This window comes from Chrysemys picta, chromosome 1 (genome assembly GCF_011386835.1).
Source record: "Chrysemys picta bellii isolate R12L10 chromosome 1, ASM1138683v2, whole genome shotgun sequence".
NCBI lineage: Eukaryota > Metazoa > Chordata > Testudines > Emydidae > Chrysemys > Chrysemys picta.
Genome location: NC_088791.1, coordinates 321,905,621 through 321,929,510, shown reverse-complemented (window position 1 = coordinate 321,929,510; position 23,890 = coordinate 321,905,621). Strand labels below are relative to the sequence as shown.

General features: G+C 47.0%; 1 protein-coding gene across 1 annotated transcript; it reads right to left on the bottom strand.

Annotated features, from left to right (window-relative positions):
* Window positions 1–15,332: 15,332 nt before the first annotated feature.
* On the bottom strand, window positions 15,333–21,811 carry MMP7 (matrix metallopeptidase 7). Its single transcript, XM_005300352.4, has 6 exons — window positions 21,512–21,811; window positions 19,482–19,705; window positions 19,230–19,378; window positions 16,776–16,901; window positions 16,181–16,342; window positions 15,333–15,539 (listed from the first exon to the last, which is right to left on the bottom strand). The coding sequence occupies exons 1-6, from the start codon at window positions 21,617–21,619 to the stop codon at window positions 15,517–15,519; spliced, it is 792 nt and encodes a 263-aa protein (XP_005300409.2). The 5' UTR covers window positions 21,620–21,811; the 3' UTR covers window positions 15,333–15,516.
* Between the last annotated feature and the right edge of the window lie 2,079 nt (window positions 21,812–23,890).

Here is a 23,890-nt window from a genome sequence, read left to right as displayed (position 1 = left end):
CAGCGCCATGAAGGCGCCACTCTAGGGGGCTCCACAGCCGACCCGCCGGTGTTGCTAGGGTAGAAAATCTTCCGACGATCGTGCACGCGGCGCGCACACACACCTAATGGAATGGATATGAGCAACACATCTCGAAGAACAACAGTTACAACGGTGAGTAACCGTCTTTTGTCTGCAATGCAGTCCAAGAATTTGTTGGATAGTCTGTGCCCCACTGTGTTATTTCCCCAACATATATCCGGATAGTTGAAGTCCCCCATCACCACCAAATCTTGGGCTTTGGATGATTTTGTTAGTTGCTTAAAAAAAGCCTCATCCACCTCTTCCACCTGGTTAGGTGGCCTGTAGTAGACTCCTAGCATGACATCACCCTTGTTTTTTACCCCTTTTAGCCTAACCCAGAGACTCTCAACACTTCCGTCTCCTATGTCCATCTCTACCTCAGTCCAAGTGTGTACATTTTTAATATATAAGGCAACACCTCCTCCCTTTTTCCCCTGTCTATCCTTCCTGAGCAAGCTGTACCCATCCACACCAACATTCCAATCATGTGTATTATCCCACCAAGTTTCAGTGATGCCAACAATGTCATAGATGTATTTATTTATTAGCACTTCCAGTTCTTCCTGCTTATTCCCCATACGTCTCGCATTTGTATATAGGCATCTAAGATACTGGTTTGATCTTTCCTCCCAGTTTTGTCCTGACCCTCCTTTCTCTCTGCCAATATAGCCCACACTCCCTCTCGTTTCCGACCCATCTCCCCGGTCTCCATGTTCCCCACTTACCTGTGGGCTTTACTCACCTGTCCCCGTCGAACCTAGTTTAAAGCCCTCCTCACTAGGTTAGCCAGTCTGTGTCCAAATAGGGTCTTTCCCCTCCTCGAAAGGTGAACGCCATCTCTGCCTAGCAGTCCTTCCTCAAATAGCATCCCGTGGTCTAGGAAGCCAAAGCCCTCCTGGCGACACCATCTTCGCAGCCAGGCATTCACCTCCATGATGCATCTGTCTCTGCCTGGGCCCCTACCTTTGACAGGAAGAATTGAAGAGAATACCACCTGCGCTCCAAACTCCTTCACCCGTACTCCCAGAGCCCTGTAGTCACTCTTGATCCGCTCAGTGTCACACTGCGCAGTATCATTTGTGCCCACATGGATGAGTAGCATGGGGTAGTAGTCAGAGGGCTGGATAATCCTCGACAATGCCTCCGTAACGTCTTGGATACGGGCTCCCGGCAGGCAGCATACCTCCCGAGATGAAATGTCAGGGCGACAGATGGGCGCCTCCGTCCCCCTCAGCAGAGAGTCTCCGACCACCACTACCCTACGTTTCGTATTCGCAGTGGTGGCAGCAGACCTCCCAGCCTTAGGGGTACGAGGCTTCTCCTCCTTTACTGTAGGGGGTGATTCCTTCTTTCCTGTATCAAGAAGAGCATAACGGTTACCTATTACCACGGCAGGAGGGTTCGGAGCAGGGGTGGAGCACTGCCTGCTGCCAGAAGTAACCAGGTGCCAGTGTCCATCCTGAGCCATCTCCTCCTCCACCAGTGGTGTATCAGCAGTCCTGTGTACTGGGACAGCTACCTCAGCTGTCTCCACATGGACACTGTCGAGGATTTGCTCGTGGATTTGGATGCTCCTCAACCTAGCCACCTCCTCCTGTAGCTCTCCCACCTGCTGCGTGAGAGATTCCCCCAGCAGGCGCTTCTCACATTGGATGGTCCCCCCAGCCTGGATATCAGTAAGTGGAAATTGCAAGTTACAGTCTCTGCAAAACCACACCAGGATCTGGGTAGAAGCATCCATGCTCAGGTGCTCTGTCTGGCTACAGGCACAGGTGGAGGAGACAGAAGCAGTGCTGGCACAGGTGTTGCGGGTCTTCCTAACCATCGTAAGCCTCCCTCTGTCGAACTCCCATCTGTAGCCCCCTGTCTGCTGAAAGGGTTGTTTAAGCAAGAAGTTTTGAATGTAGTTGGTTTATAGGTATTAAGGGGAATAAAGAGAAAACAGATAGAACCGGGAAGGGACCCTCGCCCCCCTTCCAAACTCCCTTGCAAATCTCTCTGTTAGCAGCCCCTGTTCGCAAAAGCTCCCTGGTCGCTTGTGCGCTGCTTTAGAAAGCCCTGGCCTGTATGAATGCCCCGCCCACTGATTAAGGCTCAGCCACTTACCAGAGGCTTCTAGCTTTCAAACCTTCCTTTGAAGCTCACAGCTTCCAACTGCCAGCCACAGCACACGGTCCTTCAAACAACCAAACAGACTGACAAACACAAGCTCAGCACACAGCAAGTAACCCTCAAACACAAACAAACACACACTACAGACAGTCACTTACCCCAAAAGGGTGCTGTATTGCTCCTCCTTCACCTGGAGAACTCCCTTGCGAAACTCCCTGCTAGCAGCCCCTGTTCGCAAAAGCTGTTGGTGACATACAGCCATCTACACTGGCTGTACACTATATATGCTAGCTCTCTGTTAGGGATTTGCACATGCTGGGGGAATTCCTAGCTGCCCTCTTAGGGCAGCTTTATGGCTACTTTGCCCTGCTCCACTGCCACATAGGGCAGCATGGCCCATTATCTTCAAAAAGGTGACTTTACAACTAATCCCTCCCCTATTTATGCACCTACATGTGATTGTTAGGAGTCTGAGCCCTGGTCTACACTATGAGTTTAGGTCAAATTTAGCAGAATTAGATTGATTTAACCCTGTACCCGTCCACACAACAGAGCCATTATTGTCGAATTAAAGGGGTCTTAAAATCGATTTCTGTACTCCTCCCCGACGAGGTGATTAGCGCTGAAATCGACATCGCTGGGTTGAATTTGGGGGTAGTGTGGACGCAATTCGATGGTATTGGCCTCCAGGAGCTATCCCAGAGTGCTCCATTGTGACCACTCTGGACAGGTAGACAGAAAAAGCCCCGCAAACTTTTGAATTTCATTTCCTGTTTGGCCAGCGTGGCAAGCTGATCAGCACGGGTGACCATGCAGAGCTCATCAGCAGAGGTGACCAGGGAATCCCAGAATCACAAAAGAGCTCCAGCATGGAACGAATGGGAGGTATTGGATCTGATCGCTGTATGGGGAGACAAATCCATGCTATCAGAACTCATTCCAAAAGACGAAATGCCAAAATATTTGAAAAAAATCTCCAAGGGCATGAAGGACAGAGGCTATAACAGGGACCCGCAGCAGTGCTGCATGAAACTTAAGGAGTTCAGGCAAGCCTACCAAAGAGGCAAACGGCTGCTCCGGGTCAGACCCCCAGACATGCCGCTTCTATCATGAGATGCATACAATTCTAAGGGGTGCCCCTACAACTACTCCACCCCGGTACGTGGACTCCTGCAAGGGAGTCTCATGCAACAGGAATGCGGATTTTGGGGACGAGGAAGATGATAGCACACAGCAGGCAAGCAGAGAAACTGTTCTCCCTGACAGCCAGGAACTGTTTATCACCCTGGAGACATTACCCTCCCAACCTGGGCTCCCGGACCTTGAAGGCGGAGAAGGCACCTCTGGTGAGTGTACCTTTGTAAATTTAATACGTGGTTTAAAAGCAAGCATGTTTAATGATTAATTTGCCCTGAAGACTTGGAATGTATTCGCGGCCAGTAAAGCTACTGGAACGCAGTCAAGCAACATCCGTTCTTTATCTCTCTGTGATATCCTCAGGAGAGTGATATCATTCATGGTCACCTGGTTGAAATAGGGGAATTTTATTAAGGGGACATTCAGAGGTGGCTGTTCCTGCTGGGCTGTGTGCCTGTGGCTGAAAAGAAATCATCCCTGCTGTTAGCCACACGGTGGGGGGAGGGGGTGAAGCAATCATCCCAGAGATTTGGGTGTGTGGGGGGGGTTAGTTGGGTTCATGTTGCACGTTAACCCAAAACCCGCAACCCCTTCTTTTAAATGGCCAACCCATTTTAAATGGTCAACCCAACTCTCCCTTTTTTTCCTCCTGCAGCTGCAAATGTTTCAACGCTCCCCCTATCATCTCTGTCCCAGAGGCAAGTGCAGATAAGAAGGTGAAAAAAACGCACTTGTGATAAAATGTTCTCTGAACTCATGCAGTCCTCCCGCACTGAAAGAGCCCAGCAGAATGCGTGGAGGCAGACAATGTCAGGGTCCAGAAAAGCACAAAATGAACGCGAGGACAGGAGGGATGTGCAAGAGGATAGATGGCTGGAGCAAGAGGAGCGGTGGCGGCAGCATGATGAGAGGAGACAGGATGCAATGCTGAGGCTACTGGAGGATCAAACTGATATGCTCCGGCGTATGGTTGAGGTGCAGGAAAGGCAGCAGGAGCACAGACCACTGCTGCAGCCCCTGTGTAACCAACCGCCCTCCTCCCCAAGTTCCATAGTCTCCTCACTCAGACACCCAAGAACGTGCGGGGGAGGGCTCCGGGCACCGAATCACTCCACCCCAGAGGACTGCCCAAGCAACAGAAAGCTGGTATTCAATAAGTTTTGAAGTGCAGTGTGGCCTTGTCTTTCCCGCCTCCCCTCCTCCACCACCCCACCCGGTGCTTCCCTCCTCCACCACCCCTCCCAGGCTTCCTTGGCAGTTATCCCTCTATTTGTGTGATGAATTAGTAAAGAATGCATGAATTTGAAACAACAATCACTTTATTGCCTCTGCAAGTGGTGATCAAAGTGGGGAGGGGAGGGCGGTTGGCTTACAGGGAAGTAGAGTGAACCAAGGGCAGTTAGAAGAGCACAGCAGGGTGCGCTGCGCATCAGAGAAGCTTTGAAAACCAGTTTCATGACTGGCCAGGCTATGGTATGAAAGTTCTGTTTGTTTCTCCTTGATGAAAACCCGCCCCCTTGGTTCAGCCAATCCAAGATGAAAGAACATCAGATAGCAACAGAAGAAAAAATCTATCCTTTTAGCTTTCTACACCTATTAATTTTCCCCTAAAAGACCAGCTGTACTCTGATATGCGTAATGCTAAACATACCTAGATTGCATTATTTCATATTTATTACTTAAAAAGGGAAAACAACTAATAATACAATTAAATGTCACATGTTTTTGTTTTATTTTTAAAAGATGAATCACAATTCTTATGCTGGTATGGAAGAAGAACTCAGCCTCTCTGGGCTCTCTAACCACTCTTCCGGGATACACATAAAGCTAGATCTAATCTCTGTAGTTAGTGATCTGGGGTCTGGTTCTTAATCATATCCTCTTCTTTGTCTTTATGAGAAGTCAGTGTTGCTGATGAATTCTGGGTTGTAAGTGCAATGGACTGTGTTCTGGTGAGTTACCCTCCACCCCCGCCCCAGCCTATTTCTGGGTCAGAAGACTATCTGTGAACTACATCTGTTTACTTACAGACTTAGGATAGGTGCCTGTAATAGTGGGTGAGGGAAGGCATCTCTGCTATTCTAAGCCAAGTCCCTGTTTGTGTACTGCAAGACTTTATCAGAGAGGAAAAGATGGTTACTCACCTTTGTAACTGTTGTTCTTCGAGATGTGTTACTCATATCCATTCCAATTAGGTGTGCATGCGCCGCGTGCACAATCATCAGAAGATTTTTACCCTAGCATCTCTCGGTGGGTTGGCTGAGGTGCCCCCTGGAGTGGCGCCATAAGGGATATATGCCCCTGCTGACCCAGCACCCCCTCAATTCCTTCTTGCTGGCTACTCCAACAGTGGGGAAGGAGGGTGGGTTTGGAATGGATATGAGCAACACATCTCGAAGAACAACAGTTACAAAGGTGAGTAACCGTCTTTTCTTCTTCGAGTGCTTGCTCATATCGATTCCAATTAGGTGACTCACAGGCCTTACCTAGGCAGTGGAGTCGGAGTTAGATGTCACGGAGTGAAGGACCGCTGAACCGAATGCCGCATCATCCCTGGACTGCTGCACTATGGCATAGTGGGAGGCGAAAGTGTGCACGGATGACCAAGTCGCTGCCCTGCAGATCTCCTGTATGGGTACATGAGCCAGAAAGGCGGAGGACGAAGCTTGAGCCCGAGTGGAATGGGCAGTGAGTCGTGTAGCTGGGACACTAGCCAAGTCATAATATGCACGGATACATGAGGTAATCCAAGACGAGATTCGCTGCGAAGAGACCGGGAGGCCTTTCATCCGGTCTGCCACCGCTATGAACAGTTGGGACGTCTTTCTGAATGGCTTCGTTCGTTCGATGTAAAAGGCAAGAGCCCTGCGGACGTCTAGGGAATGTAGCTGTTGTTCCCGTCGCGAACTGTGCGGCTTTAGGAAGAAGACCGGTAGGAAGATGTCTTGGTTGACATGAAAGGCAGACACCACCTTAGGGAGGAAGGCGGGGTGTGGTCGCAGCTGTACCTTGTCCTTATGGAACACCGTATACGGTGGGTCTGATGTGAGGGCCTGAAGTTCCGAGACTCGTCTCGCTGATGTGATAGCAATGAGGAAAGCTGTTTTCCAGGACAGGTACAGAAGCGAGCAGGTGGCCATCGGTTTGAAGGGGGCACCCATGAGTCTAGATAGGACTAGGTTGAGGTCCCATGTAGGGGCCGGATGACGAATTTGTGGGTACAGGCATTCCAAACCCTTGAGGAACCTGCTGACCATGGGATTGGAGAAGACCGAGCGCCCGTTCTCGCCAGGGTGGAAGGCTGAAATCGTTGCTAGGTGTACTCTGATAGATGAGACAGTTAGGCCTTGCTGTTTCAGGGACCACAGATAGTCTAGGATGGTAGGTACTGGCACCTCCAGAGGGATAGTATTACTCAGAGCACACCAGCAGGAGAAGCGCTTCCATTTGGCCAGGTATGTGGACCTAGTGGAGGGCTTTCTGCTCCCCAAGAGCACTTGCTGCACGCAACTGGAGCAACGCCGCTCAGATTGAGTCAGCCATGCAGCATCTACATTGTGAGGTGGAGGGACTGCAGGTACGGATGACATAATCTGCCGTGTTCCTGAGTGATCAGGTCCGGCCACAATGGTAGAGGAATTGGTTCGGTCACCGACAGATCGAGGAGTGTGGTGTACCAGTGTTGTCTGGACCACGCTGGAGCGATCAAGATTAAGCGGGCCTTGTCTCTGCGTAACTTCAGAAGGACCTTGTGGACCAACGGAAGCGGACGGAAGGCATAGAGCAGGTGGTCTTCCCACGGTATCAGGAAGGCGTCCGACAGGGAGCCCAGGGAGCGACCATGGAGAGAACAGAACACCTGGCACTTCCGATTCTCGCGAGAGGCGAAAAGGTCTATGTGGGGAAATCCCCACCTCCGGAAAACAGAATGGATAACGTCTGGACGTATCGACCACTCGTGAGCAAGGAAGGACCTGCTGAGGCGATCTGCCAAGGTGTTCTGGACTCCTGGGAGAAACGACGCCACCAGGTCGATTGAGTGAGCTATGCAAAATTCCCAGAGATGTATGGCTTCCTGACAGAGGAGGGTTGACCGCGCTCCGCCTTGCTTGTTGATGTAAAACATAGCCGTTGTGTTGTCTGTGAAGATCTTGACACAACGGCCCTGCAGATGTTCGCGGAATACCTGACGTGCCAGTTGAACTGCTCTCACCTCTCTGACATTGATGTACAGGGTTATTTCTTGCGCGGACCAAAGACCTTGAGTGCGAAGGCCTGCAAGGTGAGCGCCCCAGACGAGAGATGACGCGTCCGTGGTGAGGACTAGAGAGTGCTGTGGGGCATGGAATGGCATCCCCCCGCAAATAAGGCTGGGGTTTAGCCACCAACCCAGAGAGGATAAGACCTTAATCGGTATCGTGAGTCCCGTGTCCAAACTATCCCGGCCTGGATGGTACACCGACGAGAGCCAGGTCTGAAGTGGGTGGAGGCGTAGTCTGGCATGTCTGGTCACGAAGGTGCATGAGGCCATGTGGCCCAGAAGACTGAGGCATGTGCGTGTTGTCGAGGTCAGGAAGCTTTGGAGGCCGTGGATAATGGTCATCATGGACTGGAAGCGGGCCTGCGGTAGGCACGCCCTGGCGAGATTCGAGTCCAGGACTACCCCAATGAAGTCTATTCTTTGGGTTGGCTCCAAAGTGGACTTTTCGGCGTTGAGCAGCAGGCCCAGTTGCCTGAAGCAGGTCATGACGAACTGAACATGAGACTGCATCTGTAGCTCGGACCGACCCCGAATGAGCCAGTCGTCGAGGTACGGAAACACTTGGATTTGATGTTTGCGGAGTCAGGCCGCTACGACAGCCATGCATTTTGTGAAGACCCTTGGTGCCGTGGACAGGCCGAAGAGGAGGACCGTAAATTGGAAGTGCTGCTGTCCAACCACAAAGCGAAGGAACCGCCTGAGAGGTGGGAAATCACTATGTGGAAGTACGTGTCCTTCATGTTGAGGGTGGCGTACCAGTCTCCAGGATCCAGGGAAGGAATAATGGTTCCCAGGGTAACCATGCGGAACTTCAACTTTACCATGAATTTGTTGAGTCCGTGCAGGGGTGGGCCAGAGTCCCCCCTTTGCTTTGGGAATTAGGAAATAGCGGGAGTAAATACCCCTGCCCCTCAAGTCCCTTGGTACCGCTTCCACTGCTCCGATAGACAGGAGCGCTTGTACCTCCTGTAAGAGGAGTTGCTCGTGAGAGGGGTCCCTGAAGAGGGACGGGGAGGGTGGGTGTGAAGGGGGTGTGTGAAATAAACTGGAGATGATATCCGGTTTCCACCGTGTGTAGGACCCAGCGGTCCGACGTTATGTGGGACCACGCAGGGGGGAAAGAGGAGAGGCGGTTGGAGAAAGATAGGAAAGGATCCTGGGAGGAGACTGGTGCTCCATCCTCGAGCGCAGCTTTAAAAGTTTTGTCTGGGCCCCGCTGATGGTCTAGGGGGCCCTTGATTCTGGCCTGCTTGCGGACCAGATTGTCGCCGCCTATTGCCACGACCACGCCTTCTTGAGAAGTCCTGTCGTGGTCGAGGGTTAGGGTAAGTGTGCTGCGGCTGGGGTCGGAAGGGCCTGCGTTGTGTCACTGGGGTATGCATGCCCAAAGAGCGCATGGTGGCCTGGCTATCCTTCAGACTTTGCCGTCTGGGATAAGTTTTATCTGAAAAGAGCCCTTGGCCCTCAAAAGGTAGGTCCTGAATAGTCTGCTGTAGTTCTGGTGGAAGGCCAGACACTTGCAGCCAGGAGATGTGTTGCATAGCTACTCCCGAGGCTAGAGTTCTAGCTGCTGAATCAGCTGCGTCTAAGGACGTCTGCAGGGATGTCCTTGCCATTTTCTTGCCCTCTTCGAGCAAGGCCCCAAACTCATCCCTGGACTCCTGGGGAACCAACTCCTTGAATTTCACCATCGAGTTCCAGGTGTTATAGTTATAATGACTCAGGAGAGCCTGCTGGTTAGCTACCCTGAGCTGTAGGCCACCAGTTGAGTAGACTTTACGCCCGAACAGATCCAGGGGTCTAGCGTCCTTGGACTTAGGGGCGGAGACTCGTTGGCCATGCCTCTCCCTCTCGTTTACAGCCTGTACAAGGAGGGAGCAAGGTTGGGGGTGCACATACAAGTACTCATAATCTTTAGAGGGCACCATGTATTTCCTTTCCATCCCTCTGGATGTTGGAGGGATGGACGCTGGGGACTGACAGATAGTGTTGGGATTAGACTGAATGGTCTTGATGAAGGGCAAAGCTACCTGCATGGGGGCATCAGCCGACAAGATGTTCACCACGGGTCCGCAACTTCCGCTACCTCCTCCACCTGCAGATTCATATTCTGTGCCACCCTACAAAGTAGGTCCTGGTGAGCACGAAGATCTATAGGTGGAGGGCCGGAGAAGGACGAGGATGAGGAGGACAATCCCTGGACTAGTGGGTCCTGGGGAAGGTCAGGTTGAGGAGGGTCTGGTTGCCGTAGGTCTACATCCGTAGGCGCATCAGCCTGTTGAGGTGGTAGGGCGGTCATCTCAGAGGGTATTGGGGGAGGACGGCTAACAGTTGCCTCAGGCACCCAAGGCTCCAAATGAGCCAAGCGAGAAGTTCCTGAGGGGCCACCTTGGGGTTGGTGGTATGCCCAGGGGGTCCAGAAGGACCATTGTGGGGGACCCTGGTCGGGATCCTGGCTTTCATCCAGTCTCTGGCTAGCATCATCCGCGTCCTGGCCATGGACCTCATAGGCACTTGCCGCTTGGGATGACGCCAAATTCTGACGAGAAGGCCAAGGCGGTGCCGAACACACTTGTTGCTTTGAAGCGTTGCGGTCTACTGGCCCGCGCCTGGGGACTGGGGACCAGGGCCGGTGTCCCAAGCAGTACCGTGATCGGGAGCGGGACCAACGGTCATAACGGTGCCGGGAGGTTGATCTAGATCTAGACGAGGACCGACAGTGAAGGCGTTGCTGTGACTGGCTGCACGACGAGTGGTGCCGGGATTGGTGCCAGGAGGTGGATCGGTACCGATCGTACCGGGAAGGAGACCTTCGGGAGGTGGAACGGTGATGCGAGTACGACCGGCGCCGAGATGGAGATCGGTGCCGGGACTGCGAGCAGCGCCTCGACCGGGACCATCTGCGGGACCGAGACCAGGACTGAGAGCGGTGCCGAGTTGTTTCACCCTGCGATGGAGGTCGCATGAAGGCGGGCTTCCCTATGGATGGGACAGTCCGCACCGGCGGTGCCGGTGGGTGAGACGGTCCAGGCTCAGTCAGAGCTATCAGGTCACGAGCAGTGGAGAAGGTCTCTGGAGTGGACAGTAGGCCCAGCTCAACCACGGTGTGCACCGGGGAGCTTATCTGCACCGGATTCAACGGCACTTGGGGCGCTGGAATCGACGGTGCTGGAGTTGGCGCTTTCATATGGTCTGGCACGGGGCGCTGCTCCACTGAGGCCGCAGGCGGTGCTTGCAACTGCGAAGGAGCAGCAGGTGGTTTGTGCTGCTTCTTGGGCCGTGGGGACAGCGAGCGGTGCCGCATCTGTACCGATGCCAGAGACGTCCGGTGCCGAGGGACCTTGCTGGTGCTGGGTCGCTCCGGTGCCGGAGGCGCGCTGCAGACCGATGGTTCCTGGTCTGTGCGCGGTGCCGAGGGCATTGGACTAAGTGCCGCCTCCATCAGGAGCTGTTTTAGATGGAAGTCCAGCTCCTTTTTTGTCCGAGGCTTGAAAGCCTTGCAAATGCGACTCTTTATCAGGCTGATGAGATTCCCCCAGGCACTTCAAACAGGAGTCGTGGGGATCTCCAATAGGCATCGGCTTGAGACAGGCTGAGCAAGGTTTGAAACCCGGAGACTTGGGCATGAGCCCTGGTACCGGGCGGAGGAATGGGGATAAACCCCGTTTCCTCAACTTATATACACTATATCTATAAAACACAATAAGAACTACTCTAAACTTACTAAACTGGTAAACTACACTAAAGAACTATCTATAATACAACTAGTAAGCTAGGGATGTGGAGGTCACGGCCGGTAAGAAGGAACTGAGGGGGCGCTGGGTCGGCAGGGGCATATATCCGGCGCCATAAGGGCGCCGCTCCAGGGGGCGCCTCAGCCGACCCACCGAGAGTTGCTAAGGTAAAAATCTTCCGACGATCGTGCACGCAGCGCGCGCATACCTAATTGGAATTGATATGAGCAAGCACTCGAAGAAGAACTATTGGATTCCCTAGCTTCCCCCACTGCACTACAAGGGAATGACTGTCATTAGGTAACTCTGATAGGGTATGTCCTGCTGTGCTCACTGGTCTTGTGACTTCTCCGTATCAGGGACCAGCTCATTTTGTTAATAATTCACATTGGACTAGAGCTGGGTGAAGGCTGGAGGGTCAGTTCACTGTGCGGCTCACCAGTTGAATTCCACAGTTTAGAGAATCATAGAAATGTAGGGCTGGAAGGGACCTAGAAAGATCATCTAGTCCAGCACTATACCTAGACTGTCCCTGACAGCTGTTTGTCTAATGGGTTCTTAAAAACCTCCAGTGATAGGGATTCCACAACCTCCCTTTGAAGCCTATTCCAGAGCTTAACTATCTTTATAGTTAGTTAGAAAGTTTTTCCTAATATCTAACCTAAATCTCCATTGCTGCAGATCAAGCTGATTCCTACTTCAACTTTTAATGCACTTGGAGAACAGTTGATCAGGGTCCTCTTTATAACAGTTCTTATCATATTTGAACATGGTCTGAACATATTTGAGTGTTTGGCTAAGATTAAGAGGCACCTGGAGGAGTGAAAGTAGGTTACAGGGGTATGTGTAGCTTTCTTGGGGTGCCCAGGGCTCTTGTTACCCATCCAGTGAGAGGAAGATTTTCTCATGCTTTCTCTCTCTAACACCACCAGTCTGTTAGCCCTGAGGAGATTGGTAGGATGGCTCTGCCAGCCTTTATTTTGCCTCGCACAGTAACAATAGGTGCACCACAGCCCCCAAGTCCCTCTGAAAGTGTTCCCCTGTAGCATCAGGTTCCTGTCACAGGACACTCACAGAAATTACCAGGTTAGCTGTCCCCAAGGGAACAGAATACAAACAGCTTGATTGGTACAACTCAGGATCAGATCTTTTATAACATCACAGCACTGAGATATATGTATAGTGGAATAATCCTATATTTATTATCAAAGATTTAAGAGATACTGAGTCAGAATAATGGAAACAGAACGGGTTACATATAAAATGAAAATCATAACATGCTTCTTAGAGTCTAAATGTAACATTAACAGGTTAAAATCAATGATTACAGCAGTTTCTCACCTAAAGCAATCTCCCAGCATCATTAACCAACATGCCTGGGATCCAACTTTCATGAGGAAGGAAAAAGGCTTTTTGCATCATGCAGGGGAGGATAAACAAGGTGATTTTTGCCTCCATTGATTTTGTCCTCAGAGTCAGGATGACCCCCGTGGATCCTTTCCTCAGACAGAGACCAACACCTACAAGATCTTCACCAAGCATTCTCAAAACTACGATACCCACACAAGGAAATAAAGAAACAAATCAACAGAGCCAGACGTGTACCCAGAAGCCTCCTGCTACAAGACAGGCCCAGAAGAGAAACCAACAGAACTCCACTGGCCATCACCTACAGTCCTCAGCTTAAACCTCTCCAACGCATCATCAGTGATCTACAACCCATCCTGGACAATGATCCCTCACTTTCACAGACCTTGGGAGGCAGGCCAGTCCTCGCCCACAGACAACCTGCCAACCTTAAGCATATTCTCACCAGCAACCACGCACCGCACCATAACAACTCTAACTCAGGAACCAACCCATGCAACAAACCTCGATGCCAACTCTGCCCACATATCTACACCAGCAACACCATCACTGGACCTAACCAGATCAGCTACAACATCACCGGCTCATTCACCTGCACGTCCACCAATGTTATATATGCCATCATATGCCAGCAATGCCCCTCTGCTATGTACATTGGCCAAACTGGACAGTCACTACGCAAGAGGATAAATGGACACAAGTCAGATATCAGGAATGGCAATATACAAAAACCTGTAGGAGAACACTTCAACCTCCCTGGCCACACAATAGCAGATGTTAAGGTAGCCATTTTACAGCAAAAAAACTTCAGGACCAGACTCCAAAGAGAAACTGCTGAGCTCTAGTTCATTTGCAAATTTGACACCATCAGATCAGGATTAAACAAAGACTGTGAATGGCTATCCAACTACAGAAACAGTTTCTCCTCCCTTGGTGTTCACACCTCAACTGCTAGCAGAGCACCTCACCCTCCCTGATTGAACTAACCTCGTTAACTCCACACTGATATATACCTGCCTCTGGAGATTTCCATTACTTGCATCTGAAGAAGTGAGGTTCTTACCCACGAAAGCTTATGCTCCCAGTACTTCTGTTAGTCTCAAAGGTGCCACAGGACCCTCTGTTGCTTTTTCCTGGAGTGCTGGCTCCAAGCTATCTTCACTTACTCCTGTTGTCTGTTTTGCATGTGGAGTCTTCCATTGTGTGGGCTTACAAAGCTTCTTTTACATGTGAATCTAAGTAGATAGGTGAATCTACATCCCTTTGTGTGGCAATACCTGTTAGAGACTGTGGTCCAGGCAGGGTTGTCAAAGACATATTTTCAGTACATATACGTACTGCCTTAAATTTCATCTGTACATCTCACAACAATTAGGAGGATCAGTATGACGTAAGCTTTTATTAGACACATCACATGTCCCTTGTGGGACATGAAAGCAGCGTGATAGGTGTAGTGAGCTTGTCAGGCCTGACATACAGTATGTTGGTGACATACAGTAGTGAAACCTTTGCCAGCTGGCACCAATGGGTCTGTTAGAAGTCAGGACCTGCAGCTGTGCCTGCCCGGTCACCAGGCAGCCAATGAGCACAGCAGAACCACCTGATTGGCTAAAGCAGTCAGGTGGCTTGCTTTTAAGCCCAGCAGCTATAGAGGATCAATGTACATGCCCACAGATTCTGTGCCTCCCTGTGCTCGCCTCACTCCAAGCCATGCTCCTGACTTGCTTTGGCATTGCTCCAAGGTAAACCCTGCCGGCACCCGGCCTTGTTCCTGTCTTGTCCCAGCCCTGCTCCTGCCTTCCCTGACTCCATGGAATCCGGTTCTGATGCTCAGCCCTGGTTCTGACTCAACCCTTGTTGATGGCATTTGGACTCTGCCTTGAGTTCTGACCTTTGGCTCCGATCCCTGGCTCTGACTCTGCCTTGACCTTGGGCTCTGGCATTTGGACTCTGACTAGGGCTGACTCCTGCTCCAAGCACTAGGCCTGACTGCCTATGACCCAGTCTCATGACAGGGCCTCTGTGTCACAATGTGTGATTACTTTCCTTTTCCTGAAGGGTGGCTCAGGTTTCAAACATTTGGGATTGCTGCCATAGGCTATTTCCTGAGGCCCTTACTCTTTTTTTATCTTGTCCTGACTTCAACAGGAGCCTGCCTGATTAAGGAGTGGATAAAAATGGAGAGTGGTGGGGTACCATAATTGTGATCTCCATATTTAAATACCTGAGAAGCATTCAAGTTCTGCAGTGAGTGAGGTCATATCCCCTAAGTACTTAAACAGAACTGGCCTCTTAGATCTCCATGGGATTTGGGGACAGAGGGAGAGACCCTCTGTGTGGGGATACAACCCTTCTGGTGCTGAAGTGGGGATTCGTTGTGTACACTGCATCATCTTACATCCTTCTGCTGGGCCCTATGGAGGGTACTCTGAGTCTGGGTATGAACAGGGCAGGGAGGGGGAAGGGACAGGGCAGGGACAGGGAGAAGAGAGTGGGCTAGGAACAAGGAGCCTAAACCATGGAGTTAGATGCATTTCAAGCACCCAACTGAGAATTTTGTCCTGTGTATATGTATTGTACGTACAGGAGTCACTGAACCCATCAGTGAAATGCAACCCACCAGAGAGTAGGACAGACAGGAATGCAGGAGACAGAAGAGTGCTGGGAGAATTTTTATTTTCACAGAAACTACTGAATAAATTTAAAGAGGTTTTCAAATCTCAGTAAATGTATAGGAGCAGAAATTGCTCTTCAAACATTTGCAATTTTAATTCACTGAAGAAATAAAATGAAACATTTATGGTGTGAATTCTTCATTCTTTTTAAACACACCATGGTTCTTTAGAAGTTTTCACTTTTGCGGCCTGTGGAATAGAAATATGGAAACATGAAGATATTTGTGTAAGAGACAAAATATAGAGAAATATACACTTTGTGAAGTGTCCCATAGAAGGGGATGTCCACACAAGTGCCTCAGGCAAGATTTTCTCATTGGTTTAAGGTGCAGTTTTGCCACTGTAACTCACAGTGAGTAGCACCTGACTCCATGAGCAGTGAAGTGAGGGCCAGATTCTGCCTTACTGACATAGAGCAAACTCTCATTCAGCAAGTAGTCCTACTGATTTCAGTGGCCTTTTCGGCAGAGCAAGGTACTACTCAGTAGTAGATGGTTAGCAGAATGTCATCCTCATTGATTTCTGCAAGGCACTGGTGTGCTAGGGACACATAGTCTGCCAGGATCTCCAACTCTATCAGCTTTTGTTGCAATATGGAGATGTTGCTCTCAGACTCCAGAAAGGGTAGGTGGGAGGTATAAAGTGAATTATGTTGTCTTGGTCTAAATTTTGATACCCTTATGTTGCATAGTACCTTACTCTGAGAGTAGGCCATTCAAATCAACGGGGCTGTTTGCTGAGTAAGGTACTTCTCAGTGTAAAGTGTGGCAAAATCTGTCCCTTTGTTGGTCATTTTTTATATAAAAATTAACATCTCACACTGAAATTACCGTATAATTTCTGAATTCCTTGTCTGTCATCATCTGGAAGGCTGAAGGTGTCTGGGTCCCAGTAGCGATAGATAGGGTACATCAGAGCACCTTCAACATTTGAATGACCAAGTCCCAGAGAATGACCAAATTCATGTGCAGCAACAAGAAACAAATTTGTTCCTAAAATATAGAAAAAAGTGGAAAAAAATTGTTAACATATAATGGAACAGAGCATTACAACCAGGGGAATTTGCATCTTTCTTTCCATTGTGATGAAATTCAATAAGTTTAATTTATTTTTACCTGCTCTCCCATTTAATTACAATATGTATGTCCACATGTTTTAGGAAGAATATTGCAGATCCCAGGAATGGGAGTCAGGAAACCTGAAATCTATTCCCGACTCATCTTTTGACCATGAGCAAATCACTTAAACCTTCTGTGCCTCATCTATAAAAAGAGGATAATATTGCTTGCCCACCTTTGTAAAGTGCTTTGAGTGCCTCAGACCCTATATGCCTATTATGGGAGGTAAATGTAAGTATGTTGCAAACACCAGGGTTTTGTTTAGCAGGAGCTGAAATTATTGTGACGGGTACATAGAATACTTTACCTATATGATCTTCTGACCACTTCTCACCCTCATCAAAGTGAGCATCTCCTCCTAACCCTGAGCCAGGTGCAAAGGCATGGGCCAGTATTCCCCCTCTTCCATCAAAGGGGGCTGAGTCGCCATGTTCTGCATGTGAAAAGAAATGAATGTGTCAGCAATTGACAGAATGATGCATTTTAAACATTGAATTCCACATCTTGAAGTTTAGAGTTTGCTTTTATTAATTGTAGATTACATTACATTAAAAATGACACTAAAATAATGGTAATGTTGCAAAATCAAGCACTCAGAAGGTAGGAAATGCCATACTTAAGATTGCCTATGCAATGAATTCGGCTCCTGTGTGTGTATGCATTATGGTACAGGTTTTAATTACATGATCGCATATTATATTTTCCCCACAGGACCTCTGTGTTATTGAGGGCATGTTCTCAGAAATGGCGGAATCATCTTATCGAAACTTTACAAAAATGTTCAGCCTGAGGCTGACACCCAGCAAGAAAATGTCTGAATGGTTTAAGTTTTGCAAAGTTATAAGCATCTGAAGGTCCTATAATGGACAGTATCGGGCAATGATAACTATAGATAATGCCATCTGCACCACTTATAATACATCAGGTGAATGTTATCAGTTACCACAGCTTTGAAAAATTGAGGATCTCACTTGGTACACTGGTATCTTCTGTTAGATTCTTCTATAACAGTGTGTGGGATGTCCAGACCCTCATCCAGAGGTTGGCTGGAAAAGGTTGACTCTCCTCCTCTGCCTATAAGAAGGGCTACAATTTCTTGCTGGAGTGCAAGGATTTGCAGGATAGTTGTGAAAAATTCATCACCCGGAAGACACATAAGATTATTGTGTTATTGGATGTTTGGGGATGAATCTCTAAGGGATTGGCTACACTTAGAATGCTGCAGCTGCACCACTGGAGCGCTTCAATGTAGACACTACCTACGCGGATGGAAGAGGTTCTTCCATCAGTGAAGGTACTCTGCCTCCCCAAGCGGCAGTAGCTAGAGCCCTGCACGGATACAAATTTATATCTGCTGATGCGGCTATCCACAGATATAAATCGTTATCCACAGAACTGCAGGGTTCTCCTGGGAACTGCAGTGGCGAAAGGAGCAGAACGTGGGGCTGCCATTCCCAGGATCCGGTGCCCCACTCTGGTAGCTCCTTCGGCGCAATTGTACCACCCCTGTTGGGCACCAGGAACCAGCAGCTGGTTGCACTCTTGTGTTCAAGTGGCATGCACACCCCCAGACAGGAGACACAGACAGCGGCGTGGAAGGGACAGAGGCAGGGCTGGGGGCAGTACAGCCACAATGGAGGAGCTGCCGATGCAGGGCGCTGGCTCCTGGGACCGGCGGCCCCATGTACTGCTCCTTTCACCGCTGTGGTTCCCGGGAGAGCCCTGCAGTTCCGCGGATACCGATTTATATCCACGGATATAAATTTGTATCTGCGCAGGGCTCTAGCGGTAGCTAGGTCAATAGGAGAATTCTCCTGTTAACCTAGCACTGGTCTACAATGGTCAGAATAGCTGCCTCTCACACCACTGTGGGACATAGCTCTACCAAAGCAAGTACCTAGTGTAGACAAGGCCTAAGAGGAGGACTAGCACTGAGAGGGGAACCAGGGTGCATGCATGTTTGTGTGCGCGTGCATTCGTTCTCCCACTTTCAGACTTCTTGGAAGTGAGACACTCTTTAGACCTATGCTTTGAGCATGGCTAAAACAAGCCACACCCTATGGCTTTGCTTTGGACTGCAGTGGAAAGAAGCCCTGCTCTGTTTGTGTTTGGCTCTAAAGAGGCAAAAAATCTATGTTTCTGTTTTACAATGAGGCATGTGACCAAGGTGTTTAAACCCCACACAGGCATGCAGAATCCTTGCTTGCTCACAAATCGGAGTAATGTTCATGGCAGAGGAGTATGTTTACAATCAAGTAAGTAGATATTATTTTCCTAATTTTACTGTTTGAACTCCCAAGGCATTTTTGTGATGGTTGATTAGTTAACATCGATATCAAATATTATCTAATATTTTATATTTGTTATCAATGTTATATATAAACTCAATGCCTCCTTTGAAAGGCAGCTATACTGACCGATTTATTTGGGCATAAGCTTTCGTGGGTAAAAAACGTCACTCTGAAGAAGTGAGGTTTTTTACCCACGAAAGCTTATGCCCAAATAAATCTGTTAGTTTTTAAGGTCCCACCGGACTCCTAGTTATTTTTGTGGATACAGACTAACACGGCTACCCCCTGATAGCTATACTGACTGTATATTTTATCTTGCAGAACAAGATAAAAATTGGATAAACTCAGAATGAAAATATTTGTTCTCTGTTCAATCTTTGGCTATGAAAACATATAAGCTTTCAAAGCATAGCTTCAGCTTTAAATAAAATGTAATTCATGGATTCTTAAAAATTCAGCAGCAGCCTCACCACCATGCGCAAAACGAATCAGGATATCTGCTTCTCTCCTGGCAACTTTTTGAAACTTCAGTGGAGTCACGTCACTCCACACCTTAAAAGCCTTTTCGATTGCTTCCTCCACCATAAAACGAGGCAGATCAGGTGTATAGTTAAGGATCCTTTTGGCAACACAAGAAAATAAAATATTGTCATTTTAAGGTATAGAATGATATGGCATCATTAAAAGAAAACAAAATATACAAAAAGTGAAATATAACCAACCTATAAGTCAACAAATTCTTCCTCCATCTTGGATTTCCTGGAAATGTTCTGTAATCTAATACATCGGGGATGCCACACCTTGGCTGATCCATCATTTCCTCTGTTTCTGAATTAAAATTTCCTGTTACAGTCAGGTGGAAAAATTTCTGCATCTCTTTAATTTTCTCTTCTAAGGTACGGTCATCTGCTTTATTAATGGATGGAAAGAACCTGTCAAGGTAATTCTGAAAATAAAAAGAAACATTAGACTCAGGGTGTATCTCCAATTGTGTTTTCTTATACCTTTAAGAATCAACTTGTCAGCAAGTGTAAGACCCAGATGATCCTTGGGTATACTTACACTACTGCACCCCTAGAAACCCACCGTGATCTGTCATAACAGGGAAACAATGTAGACAGATATGAGGGCACTTTTCCAATATATGTGAACAAAATAAAAATGTAGATTGGTGTTAAAATATTCACTACCTTTCTCCTTTGAGAATTGTGTACTTAACCTTACTTCATATCCAGATGCTTCAGGGCTCTATTCTGTTTTCTCTTATGAAATACATGAAGGGTTCTGTGCAGGTATTGGTTACAGTATTATTTGTAAATGTCCAGAGGGTCTGATTCTCATTTATTCTAAGGACCTTTCATAATACCAGACTGGCAGTGTAAAGGGACATTAAAATGAGTGTAAATGTATACCCATTTTCAGATCCCTTTACACTACAAAGTGGTGTAAAATGGCATTGGTGTAAATGAGAAATGGGTGCCTAGGTTCTTAGGCCTGGAAAGGTTCATGCATAAGCAATTACTCAAATGAACATCATAAGATGTCATTTGCAACTAGGTTCTCAATGAACTTCTTAAAAAGGAACAATTAGACTATCAATCAGTAATGTGCAAAGAAGGAGAGTTTTAATAAAAAAAAAAAATAGGGCTCTACAGGCTTGACCTGGGATATATGGACTTCCCAGAAAATTATCTGTAACCAAGCAGTATTTTTGGCTTGAAAATAGATAGAGTAAGAGGAGGTGGAGGGTAGGACCAAAGGATCATATTGTTTGTACTTAATAAAAATAATAATAAATCATCATTCATTGTGACAATTTTTGATAAACATTACTGTGAAATCATCCTGTATCTTTTTATATGATGGGTCTCACCAGAAGGAGCGGGTTTGTGAGAACTGTGGACTCCTCGAGGATATTTTTTAACATAGGTTTTACTCCACAATAAGATGAAATCACCTCTCCTAAAACTCCCCCAACTTTTTATTTGTGGTGGTGGTGGTGTTACTTTATACTCTAATCATGGATAATTATAACATCTTTTTTTCACACTTCAGTCTACCACTTTCAAGTGCTATGAAACAGCCTGCCATCTCTCCACAATACAGATTAAAATATACAGAGAAAGCCTTGTCCAATAATAGCAAGACACTGAAGCAAGTGGTCCTGTTTATTTTAATGGGAGTTCACTGAGCATTAGAATCTAGAGAATAGTCCAACCAGTGTGGTGTATATAATTAGTCTTGCCTCTTCTCAAAGAAATGTGAGCACTGGATACAACTATGGTTAGATGCATCTAAAATAGTTAGTCCCTCATTATTAATATATTATTTTTATCTTACTGGAATATTATATATATATATAATACACACCCACACGTACATCGAATTAATCCTTAATTTGGCCCATTGGTTTTAGAGACTCCATTTTCTTGGAATTTATTTCATATATATATATAATTATTATAAGCTCCTTTGAAAGTCCCACTAGATGCCGGTCCATATCTTTAGGTACCTAAATATCTTTAATACCTGGCCCTAATTCACTTTTGCAATTTCACTTAGGCGCTTTCAAAATTTTCACTTTATGCCTTCTAGTTTTTGTGAACTGACTTGTAACAACCACATAACACCAAGATAAAAATAAAATGATGTGAAATGATCTCTAGAAAGAAATATAATAATTAGGACGTAGACTTAAAATGGAAAAGCAGCATATTCACAGTTCACCCTTACGGCCCCATTCGTGACATACCTGTATACGCTTCAGGTCTCCGGAGCTCTGTGGCTTTGGCTTAAACTGAACTGGGACAGCAAGACTTTCAGGCAGGAACAGTGCAGCGCAGAGTAGGATGTATCTCATAGTGTTATCAGATGATCTCTGCTAAAAAGAGAAAATCTGAGGTCTTCTGTGTCTAATGATCACAGCTATAATGCTTATATAGGCCCTTACTGCTGTGTGTGATAATAGATTGCATGAGTCATTTTTAGGCTTCCTCTGTGGTTTTGTTATTTGTGGTAACACTTCTAAGGTGTCTTTATTCCAAATGTAAATGAAGAAACATTAACTAAATCTTTTTGTTGACAGCACAGCTGATGTCACACTGACAGAGCAGGCAGCCAACTTTCTTTATCTCTCCGTTCATGCGATTCAGGCGCTAAAACCACAGAGGCACAGGGAAATTAGCTTTCTTAACCTCAGTCAATAAATATGCTTACTGTACTATCTCAGCTTCCCAAAATTTCCTTGGTGCCATTAACACACATTTCAACACTCTTCTGGCTTGATACTCTGCATGTATTGATTGACTGCGGAGGACGTGACTAAATGAGTGTTAGTGCCGTGTGAGTGAAATCACTTAAAACTACATACTTTGTGATACCTGCCACTGTAAAAGTTTCTGTTTAAGCTTTCTGGCCCAAATTCTGATGTCAGTTACCTCGAAGTTATTGAAAATCCGGAGTAAATTTGCTGAAGTTAGTGAGGTTTCTCCAGATTTAATTGAGATCAGCATCTGGCCCCTTCTATATGTAGGAAGGTTATTGGGCATCTCAATGTTTTTTACTTCAAATCTGATAGATTCCGATGAGTCAATCTCTATAATGGATTATTAGGTATAAAATAAAGGGGCTAGAACTATCCTATGGTATGCATGTGAAAAAAACAACAACCAGATGCTTATATGAAAGAGTAAGGAGCCATACTCAGTTATGCAGGTGCAGCCTTCTGGATTTCAGTGGGGTAGTAGTAGTGTAAATGAGAGCAGAGCTGGGCCAAGGCCATCTATCTGATCTATTCTGGCTTCATTAGCACTCCATGGAATTCTACAGAAAGCAATGGATTTATTGCACAGGGTACTTCAGGCCAGATATCAGCTTACTGTTGCTTTGTGCGTATACAACTTAGTGACAGTGGATCTAAGCTGGAGGAAAAGGACAAATAGACCCCTCCCAGAAGCCATCCCAGCATGGTGCTGTAACTGGGGAAGAGGCATCTGTTGTGTTTCACAATGGGACTACTCACATGCATAAAGTTAAGCATGTATGTAATTGCAGGAGAGAGGCCTTAGGGCCCAGTTCTACTTTGACTGAAATTAATAGAAAGTTTCCTGGGGCTGAGCTGTGCTTTGGCACAATTGAGAAAGGGGTGATAGTTAAAAGACAGATGTCTGCCACTTTGTGCTCTCACAATCTTGGGCTATCAGGGGGATGATCTGGTTCCTCACATAAATCAGAGAAATTCCAAGGTCATTATCAGCTAACACTAGTTAGAGCAGCCCCCAGGCTTCTCTAACCTGGGCAAGGGCCAAAGCTGAACCAGAGATTCAGGGGGTCATAACTAGCTCACTAACACTCCCTCACTCTGCTGCGTTCAACAGAAACTGGGCACAGCAGAAAGTCTGGCCCCAAATCAGGAAATTTCAACCTCGGAGGTGAAAGTTATTGAAATATTGAAACCTATAGGATGTTAGAATAAAAGTTCTTGTGTAATATTAATTATTGTGGCTGCTCCTTCCATACAAAGAAGCAGCATAATACTATATAAAAAAGTCTCCGTCTTGCCGTCTAAAGATTCATAGGACCTTTACTCAGGTAAGTAATCGTTCTGTGAAAACCAATGCTTAGCTAGCTCTTGTAGAATAATCCCACTGACTGAGAGGGGAATTTTTGTGCTGTAGGCAAAAGTGCCTCTCAGTATTTCACAGTGAAACTACGAACTATGTATCATATCTGATATGATGACTTCTGTATTTTGCCTTTCAGTGTTTTTAATGTTCAGTCGGGTGAAAAAGTGAAGTAGAACCAAGTGATTCATTGTTGAATGGTCACTGGTCATTATTCTTGTAAGGGAGGATTGAGGTAGGTTTTGAACAAATTTATTTTAGGCAACACTTGAGTCTGACCTTAAATGAAGAGTTCAAGATTGGCTCAAGTGTGTTGGCTGATGCCCAGAAGAAAGAATTTACCATAAAAGGTCATGAAATCATGAGAAAAGTTTTCTTTGGCCCATATATGAACTTTATTATACTGTACATCTGCTATTACAACAAAACTGTTTTAGTTTCTTTAGATAGATAAGACATTCAATGCCTTTTGCTGTGCTGTCTGAGTATTTAGTTTGATTTAAATATTT